The following is a 9,308-nucleotide window of genomic DNA, read 5'->3' as shown; positions in this document are numbered from 1 at the left end:
ACTGGGCTTGGAGGGACTGTGGCCAGAAGACAGCTCTGGGCCTGGTGGTGACAGAACTTCTGATTTCTCAGGAAAAGCCAAGAATATGGATTTTGGGTTAAATCTCCTGAATTTTAAGCTTTGGCTCAATTAAACAACGATAAGGCAATGTGGGCCGAACAAAAGGGATGAAACCAAGATTTACTGACTTTCCCAGAGTCAGGGGCACGGCTGGGATTCCAATAAGGACTCCTAAACCAGTGCTCTTTCCAGTTAACCTAACGCACACCCTTCATCTCACCGTCCCTCCCTACTTCTCAGTCTTCGGGAGTCCTTCATGCCTCTCCTCCCACCCCCAGGATTCCCTCCCCATAGGCCACCCGCCTTCCAGCAGGGCGTGGTCTCTACAGAGGAGGTCAGGTCTCCCAGGCTTCGTCAGCATCGACGCCGGGGAGCGCCCTGAGGTTGGGAGCGCCCGGGGCCCGCGAAGGAGGAGGTGGCTCAGGAGTCGGGGCAGACCGTGGGAACCGGCCCCGGGGGAGGCGTGGAAAGGCGGAGCGCGGGACTCGACCAGTCTCTCCCGCGCCGATCGCAAAATCTCGGAACTGAAACAGCCAGTTGTTCGCAGCTTCCCTCTGACCCGCCACCCTAGACATTGTTTTCCATTCGCCCGGGTCGCGGGTGGGAGGCGAGGCACGCCGGGGTTCTGGAGCTTGGCCGCGCGCCAGGCTTGTGGCCTTCGTCCCCTGGGGCCACTGGGGCGGCCACGCCTCTCCCGCAGGAGGAGAGAACGCGTGGGTCTGGGTGGCTGCTCCGGCCCTCCCGCCTCCAGCTCGGCCATGGGGTCGCGCAGCTCCCACGCGGCCATTCCCGACGCGGACAGTATTCGGCGAGAGACCGGCTGTGAGTGCGCCTGCACCGGCGGCTGCGGAGGGGACCGGGCGAACCCAGGCGTCCGGGGCTAGGGAAGGGGTTGAGTTGAAGGATGGACGAACTTACAAGTCCGGGGTCCGGGGCTCCCTGGAGCTGGAAGACCAAGACCCCAGCGCCTGGGATCTCTGGGCTCGGGGCGGGTTAATCTAGGGGTCCCAGCCTCCAAGTTTGGGGAGGATCCGGGTTCACGGGGTTGGAGTCCAGATAAATCCAGGCACCCAGGTGTCCTCGAGCCTGGATCGAAGCTGAAGGCAGAGCTGACGGCGGATGGAAGGGATGGCTTTGGTACTTTGGTTTTCGGGAGGTTGCGAGCCGCCCGGGTCTCCAACCTGATCTTCGCGGGGTCACGTCACTCTCCCTCCACCCCGGCCAGCTCCACCCCTCATTCCTCGGGATGATCGCCCCATCCAGCCAGCCCCCGCTGTCTCTGGCCTATCTTCCCGGCCTATTGAGGCGGGTTTCTGGAGCGGGCCCCGCAGCGTCACACACCACCCCTTTCTCCTTCCCGCAGTCTCCCAAGCCAGCCTGCTCCGCCTGCACCACCGGTTCCGGGCACTGGACAGGAACAAGAAGGGCTACCTGAGGTGAGGGGGAGCCGACCTCATGACTCTGTCCTCTGTCTCTCTGACTCCACGTCCCTCTTTGACTCTCCATCTAGCATCTCTGCCTTACCCTCTTTGAACTTTGGCTTTGCAGCCGCATGGATCTCCAGCAGATAGGGGCGCTCGCCGTGAACCCCCTGGGAGACCGCATTATAGAAAGCTTCTTCCCCGACGGGTGAGGCCTGCTGGGCATGGGGAGGTGGAGGCGGGAAAACCAGCGTGAGAGTGGGTGGGAGGGGAGTTTAGAGATTGAGGCAGAGTGATGACTAAGGTGACCACCACCTCTTTCCATTCTGCCCCCTGTCTCCCCAGGAGCCAGCAAGTGGATTTCCCAGGCTTTGTCAGGGTCCTGGCTCATTTTCGTCCTGTAGAAGATGAGGACACAGAAACCCAAGACCCCAAGAAACCTGAACCTCTCAACAGCAGAAGGAACAAACTTCACTGTGAGTTTGTGAAGACCTGCCCAAGTGAGAATGCAGATGTACCCACACCAGGGACAGGCTCCAGGAATCTCCCATTCCCTTCCTGAGCCCATTGACAACCTCCCCCCTCCTCCAGGGTGGCCTTCTGCTGGAAGAGAGCCAGGGAAGACCTACCTTCCTTTCCCCCTCCCACCCTCTCCCCAGATGCATTTCAGCTCTATGACCTGGATCGTGATGGGAAGATCTCCAGGCATGAGATGCTGCAGGTTAGCAGAAAGCGAGAGCAAGAGATGTGATGTGTGAAGGATGGGATGGTTAAATGCAATGGTGTGAGAGATGGGGTGGGATGATTGGGGAACTGGGGCGCAGATAATTGGGGTATTGGTTGGGAAATGGGAATGGGTGGAGTTGGAGTGTGGGTTTGTTGGGAGTTTGAGTGGGGAGCAGTTGACTATGAGGTTGGGAATAGATCAGTGATTCTCAACTGGGGGTGATTTTGCTCCCTGAGTGAACATCTGGCAATATCTGGAGATGCTTTTTGTTGTCACAAAGGGGGAGAGAGTGTGCTACTGGCATCTAGTGGGTAGAGGTCAGGAATGTGGCTCTATATCATGCAACACCCAGGAGAGCCTCCTCCAACAAGGAGTTATCTGGCTCCAAATGTCAATAGTGTCAAGATCGAGAAACTCTGGAAAAGATGTGATGGAATGAGGATGGTATTAGAAACCCTTAGTGGTTGAGGTGGATAATGGTGTGGAGGATGGATGGAGGTTGGGTGATAAAGTTGGGTAATGAGTTTGAGCATATGCTGAGGGTAGTGTGGGATGGTGAGGGAGAGATAGGAGATTGGTTGTTGAAGCAGTAGGGAAAATTATTGGGGGGATACGGTGAAAAATGGATGAAGGATGGATTATAAAATTAGTAATAGCTTTTGGGATGAGGTGGGCAAGGTTTAGGGGATGGGGGAGTAGCAGCCTTCGTGCCCCCTCTTTTTGGCTGCCTCTTCACTTGTCTCCTAGGTTCTCCGTCTGATGGTCGGGGTACAGGTGACAGAAGAGCAGCTGGAGAACATCGCTGACCGCACGGTGCAGGAGGCTGATGAAGATGGGGATGGGGCTGTGTCCTTCGTGGAGTTCACCAAGGTCAGAGTGCCCTTGGGGACTGGGGAGTTGAGATCAGGAGTCCCTGGGGCAGACATGGGAAATGTTCAACGGAGGAGGGTGGAAAGATAGGGGTTCCCTGGGAATGATGGAGTCTCTGGAATGGGTAGAATACTGGGGGAGGAGGTTGGGAGCATGGAGAGTTGAGAGTCTCCATTCGTCTGCCTGTCATTCGTTTCCCCCTCAGTCCTTAGAGAAGATGGACGTTGAGCAAAAAATGAGCATCAGGATCCTAAAGTGACTCCGTTTGTGCCTTGGGCTTGCTCCTGCAACCAGTATCTCCTTGGAATTCATCCAAAGCCCACATGGACGCAGGACGCCAATAAACTGTATTTTTGCTTCTACCTCTATTTAGGGCCAAGGGAAGAAAGCTGGAAGGATGTGTACTAAAGTCTAGCTCAGCAGTCCCCAGCCTTTTTGGCATCGGGGACAATTTTTCCACGGATGGGTGACAGGGGATGGTTTTGGGATGATTCAAGTGCATTACATTTATTGTGCACTTTATTTCTGTTATGATTACATTGTAATATATAATGAAATAATTATACAACCCACCATAATGAAGAATCAGCGGGAGCCCCGAGCTTGTTTTCCTGCAACTAGATGGTTCCATCTGGGAGTGATTGGAGACAGTGACAGATCATCAGGCATTAGATTCTCATAGGGAGCGCACAACTTAGATCCCCTGGGTGTGAAGTTCACAGTAGGATTTGGGCTCCTATGAGAATCTAATGCCACTGCTGATCTGACAGGAGGCAGAGCTCAGGCCGTAATGTGAGCAATAGGGAGTGGCTGTAAATACAGATGAAGTTTCAGCTTGCCTGCCACTCACCTTGTGCTGTGCGGCCCGGTTCCTAACAGACCACAGACCTGATGCCAGGTCCAGCTCATTTGGTCTCAGAGCTGAGAATCAGCCAGTCATCTTTTGGTTGTAAATCACTGAAAACCCAACTCAAAGTGATTTAAGTCAGAAAGAAATTTTAAGAGCTCATGTAATTAAAAAGTCTGGAAATATCTTACTTTAGGCACAGCTGGACCCAAGGGCACAAATGATGTCATCAGACCCCAGTTATTCTCCATCTCCCAGCTCAGCTTTTTCTGTCCATAAGCCTCATTTTCAGGAAGGCTCTTTCCTAGTGGTGGAGATGACTACTATCAGCTCCAGGCTTCTATCCTGCTAACCCAGTAACCCAGTGGGAAGAGATTTTCTTATTCCAATAATTCCAAGTGGAGAGAGTCATTGACCTGGTTGGGGTCTCATCCCTACTTCTAGGGGAATGGAATGCTCTGAGTGTTCACAGGCCAGGCCTGTGTCATGTACTAATCCCTAGAGCCAGGGAAACAAGGTCTGAGGATTCAGGATAGGGTGGAAGTGGTTGCTTAAAGGAAAATGAAATACAATTAGCAGAATAAGGAGAAATGAGTGGTCTGCTCTGCTTGGGCAAAACAAGAGATGCCCATTACTGTGAAGGACCCTTGAAGTCTGGACTCTTAAATGGGTTTTTGCTGATTTCCTGGGTGCATGCTAGGATGATCGGGCTTGATGGGGTAGGGAAGAGTTGATGTAAAAATAATAAACAATACATACCTTCCTAGAGTGTGAATGCGTTCGAAGAGTCTAAGAGTAAGCTTGTTTTCATGGTAAGACGTTCAAACATTGATATAAGACGGAATGGAGTAGGATGTCCCATAAAACCATGAGACTCTGTCTGCAGCAGAGCGCTCTGGTTGCTTTCGTGGGAGACACTGTAATTGCCTTGCTGTTTTTCTTCCTCCCAGAGCTGGTCTTTGGTTGCCTTGCATCAACACATGAGAACCAGCTGAGCTTTTTTTTTTTTTTTTTTGAGACGGAGTCTCGCTGTGTCGCCCAGGCTGGAGTGCAGTGGCGCGATCTCGCTCACTGCAAGCTCCGCCTCCCGGGTTCCCGCCATTCTCCCGCCTCAGCCTCCGAGTAGCTGGGACTACAGGAGCCCGCCACCGCGCCCGGCTAGTTTTTTGTATTTTAGTAGAGACGAGGTTTCACCGTGTTAGCCAGGAGGGTCTCGATCTCCTGACCTCGTGATCCGCCCGCCTCGGCCTCCCAAAGTGCTGGGATTACAGGCTTGAGCCACCGCGCCCGGCCCCAGCTGAGCTTATAACATCTCAACTCTGCTTTCAATGATGTGTTAGTAGCTTGAAACTGGCTATAGTGGGAATATTTACACCACAGACATTGGTAAATGCAACAGGTTAAGGCTTTTTCCTCCAGAAAAGCCAGTTGTTAAACATTTATCTGCACACCACCTGATAAACATTTGCCATTACTTAGCATGCCAATGGTTTCTTCCCTTTTTTCTTCTTTTTCTTTCTTTCTTCTTTCCTTCCTTCTTTCCTTCCTTCCTTCCTTCCTTCCTTCCTTCTTCCTTCCTTCCCTCCCTCCCTCCCTTCCTTCCCTCTTTCTTCCTTCCTTCCTTCTTTTCTTCTTTCCTTCCTTCCTTCCTTCCTTTCTTTCTTTCCCTTTCTTTCTTTCTTTCCCTTTCTTTCTTTCTTTCTTTCTTTCTTTCTTCTTTCTTTCTTTCTTTCTTTCTTTCTCTCTCTCTCTTTTCTTTTCTCTTTTCTTTTCTTTTCTTTCTCTCTTTCTTCCCTTCTTTCTTCTTTTTTGAGACAGGGTCTAGCTTTGTCACCTAGGCTGGAGTGCAGTGGCACAGTCTTGGCTCACTGCAACCTCTGCCTCCCGGGGTCAAGCAATGTTGCCACCTCAGCCTTCTGAATAGCTGGGACTACAGGCACATGCCACCATGCCCAGCTAATTTTGTTTTTTAAAGAGATGGGGTTTCACCATGTTGCCCAGGCTAGACTTGAACTCCTAGACTCAAGTGATTCGCCCATCTCAGGCTCCCAAAGTGCTGGGATTATAGGCGTGAGCCACCGCACCCAGCCATACATGCTAGTGGCTTCTTTTTCCAAGCACTGTGATGTTTTGCCCGAGGGCTTTGCACATATTCAACCTGTACAAGGGGCAGGATGGAAGTGCCAGGGAGTTTATGACATTAGGAGTAGCTCTTAACTAGTGACAGATGGAAATTGATTGGATAAAAACCCAGTTACTTCATCCTTCAGGCGGCACAATTTAGATACATGTTTTCTTAATTCTCAGAAATTTCCAGCAGATTTGAGCCCGGATTGCTCACAGCATTAATTGATTTGCTTGTTAAATCACCCTGTCCTGGCTGGGTGCAGTGGCTCAGGCCTGTCATCCCAGCACTTTGGGAAGCCAAGGTGGGTGGATCACCTGAGGTCAGGAGTTCGAGACCAGCTTGGCCAATATGGTGAAACCCTGTCTCTACTAAAAATACAAAAATTACTCAGGCGTGGTCACATGCAGCTGTAATTCTGCTACTTGGGAGGCTGGGCCAGGAGAATTGCTTGAACTTGGGAGGCAGGGGTTGCAGTGAGCTAAGACTGTGCCACTACACTCCAGCCTAGGCAACAGTGAGACTCTGTCTCAAAAAACACAAAAAAACCCCAAAACAACAAACAACAACAACAAAAACCCACCCTGTCCTGGCTTCCTTCCCCTTCTGTCTCACGGGCGTACTTCCCTATTAGTGCTTCCTGGATCACCTCACAAATAAACTTACTGTCAAACCTCAGGGTGCTTCTGGCAAAACCCAACCTGAGAGACACTAGACCTTCCAGAACACAAGCTCACACTCATCCATTATTGTGAGTACTCTGTGGGAAATTTTGAGGAAGCGATGCACAGCTCCTGGCACTTTCTGATTTTAGAAGTTTGAGGCCGGGCGCGGTGGCTCAAGCCTGTAATCCTAGCACCTTGGGAGGCCGAGATGGGCGGATCATGAGGTCAGGAAATCGAGACCATCCTGGTGAACACGGTGAAACCCCGTCTCTACTAAAAAAAAACAAAAAACAAACAAACAAAAACCAGCCAGGCAAGGTGGCGGGCGCCTGTAGTCCCAGCTACTCGGGAGGCTGAGGCAGGAGAATGGTGTAAACCCGGGAGGCAGAGGTTGCAGTGAGCTGAGGTCCGGCCACTGCACTCCAGCCTGGGGGACAGAGTGAGACTCTGTCTCAAAAAAAAAAAAAAAAGAAGTTTGAGGTCATGTAAATATGATGCACCTTGGGGCCCTAGGAACCTGGAATTGTCTGGGGTTAACCATAATGTGAAATGTGGATTAACCACATTTCAACTTTTAGCATTTATTATTATTATTTGAGATGGGGTCTCACTTTGTAGCCCAGGCTGGAGTGCAGTGGTGGGTTCTCAGCTCACTGCAACCTCTGCCTCCTGAGTTCAAGCGATTCTCCTGCATCAGCCTCCTGAATAGCTGGGACTAGAGGTGTGTGTCACCACACCTGGCTAATTTTTTTTTTGAGATGGAGTCTTGCTCTGTCACCAAGGGTGGAGTGCAGTGGTGTGATCTTGGCTCACTGCAACCTCCGCCTCCTGGGTTCAAGCAATTCTGCATCAGCCTCCCAAGTAGCTGGGACTAAAGGTGTGCACCACCATGCCTGGCTAATTTTTGTTTATTTGTTTTTTTGGAGATGGAGTCTTGCTCTGTCACCAAGGTTGGAGTGCAGTGGTGTGATCTTGGCTCACTGCAACCTCAGCCTTCTGGGTTCAAGTGATTCTCCTGCCTTAGCCTCCTGAGTAGCTGGGACTACAGGTGTGCACCACCATGCCCAGCTAATTTTTGTATTTTTAGTAGAGACAGGGTTTCGCCATGTTGGCCAGGCTGCTCTTGAACTCCTGACCTCAAGTGATCCGCCCGCCTTGGCCTCCCAAAGTGCTGGGATTACAGGCGTGAGCCACCACACCTGACCTGAACCCCCTTTTTTGGCCCTCCCAAAATACTGGGATTATAGGCATGAGACACTGTGGCCAACCCAGATCTATATATTTTTAAATAAGTGATTTCGATATCAGAAGATGAAGGAAAAATTTTTTGAAAACATTGAACTAAAGCTTCCAGCCAGGCTCCTAGTGACTGCTCTCTATAAGAAGGTCTCCAACAGCCATAAGGCACTGAGCATAGCGCCAGGCCCATAAGCTCTAAAGAAAGATCTCCCCATCTATTCATGCCCACACCTTCTCTAGGAACTCAGTACCACTCACTGGTGCTCCTCATCTCATAAAAGTTACTAGAGGGCCTGAGGGATCCCCAGGGCTCCACTCACTGTTCTGGTGGTCGGAGGCACAAACCACTCTCAGCACGAAACCCCCAGATTCCACCCAACCTCAGGAGGGGCGGCTTTTGCCATGCAGATGAGGGGCTGCAGTCTGGCTGCTGGGCAGAAACTGCTGAACCCCACCCTCTGGATGTCAAGTCTGGCAGACGCCTGTGGATTTGTTCTAGAGGGGTCCTGATGAGGAGCCCCTCTCCTATGAGCAGCAGTTGACAATTTTTAGTGATTTGTTTACCATCTTCATTATTGTTGCTGTACAGCATCTGTGTCCTATACTGTTACTCATTGTCTATAAACAGACTCACTTAAAATTTATGCATTTGAGTTTATACAGGAAATTTCATTTACTCCTATAAATTTTATTTTCTTTTTAAAGTATATTTTCTGCATCCAATCATTCATTATCACTCCTATAAAATAAAAGCAGCATCAATGACTATAAATAAGATAACTACACAAATATAGTACATGCAAAGAAACAAACAAAAAATACACATATAAGGGATATCAACACAAATAAAGGATAAATGTTTGAGGTGAAGAATATACTAATTACCCTCATTTGAGAATTACACATTGTATACATGTATCAAAATATCACACTGAGCTGGGTGCAGTAGCTCACGCCTCTAATCCCAGCACTTTGGGAGGCTGAGGTGGGCAGATCACCTGAGGTCAGGAGTTTGAGACCAGCCTGGCCAACATGGTGAGACCCTGTCTCTACTAAAAATACAAAAATTAGCCAGGCATGGTGGCAGGCACCTGTAATCCCAGCTACTTGGGAGGCTGAGGCAGGAGAATCGCTTGAACCCAGAATCACTGCCCAGGCTGCAGTGAGCCGAGATTGCGCCACTGCACTCCAGCCTGGGCAACAGAGCAAGACTCTGTCTCAAAACATAAACACAAACAAAAACAAAAACATCAACTGTATTCTGTAAATATGTATGATCATTATATGTCAATCAAAAATAATACTGTTTTTACAGGGAGAAGATTAACAAGTGTTAATTTAACAAGTGTTAAAC

At 50.2% G+C, this 9,308-nt stretch overlaps 1 protein-coding gene across 1 annotated transcript; it reads left to right on the top strand.

Moving 5' to 3' along the window:
* Positions 1 to 402: 402 nt before the first annotated feature.
* On the top strand, positions 403 to 4,688 carry CHP2 (calcineurin like EF-hand protein 2). The gene is made up of 7 exons (XM_033217734.1): positions 403 to 882; positions 1,424 to 1,496; positions 1,609 to 1,689; positions 1,827 to 1,957; positions 2,141 to 2,202; positions 2,956 to 3,078; positions 3,284 to 4,688. Exons 1-7 carry the CDS (start codon positions 819 to 821, stop codon positions 3,335 to 3,337), a joined length of 588 nt encoding a protein of 195 aa, XP_033073625.1. The 5' UTR covers positions 403 to 818; the 3' UTR covers positions 3,338 to 4,688.
* The last annotated feature ends 4,620 nt before the right edge of the window (positions 4,689 to 9,308 follow it).

This window comes from Trachypithecus francoisi, unplaced genomic scaffold (genome assembly GCF_009764315.1).
Source record: "Trachypithecus francoisi isolate TF-2019V2 unplaced genomic scaffold, Tfra_2.0 Lachesis_group10, whole genome shotgun sequence".
In the NCBI taxonomy this organism is placed as follows: Eukaryota; Metazoa; Chordata; class Mammalia; order Primates; family Cercopithecidae; genus Trachypithecus; species Trachypithecus francoisi.
Note: the sequence above shows the minus strand (reverse complement) of the source record. Positions and strands in the feature narration are given on the sequence as shown.

Bases quoted from the DNA above. Each gene is read 5' to 3' on its own strand.
- CHP2 (XM_033217734.1), top strand. From the start codon at position 819: ATGGGGTCGCGCAGCTCCCACGCGGCCATTCCCGACGCGGACAGTATT. The intron at 1,497-1,608 runs GTGAGGGGGAGC...TTGGCTTTGCAG, and splicing joins AACAAGAAGGGCTACCTGAG to CCGCATGGATCTCCAGCAGA. The intron at 1,690-1,826 runs GTGAGGCCTGCT...CTGTCTCCCCAG, and splicing joins GAAAGCTTCTTCCCCGACGG to GAGCCAGCAAGTGGATTTCC.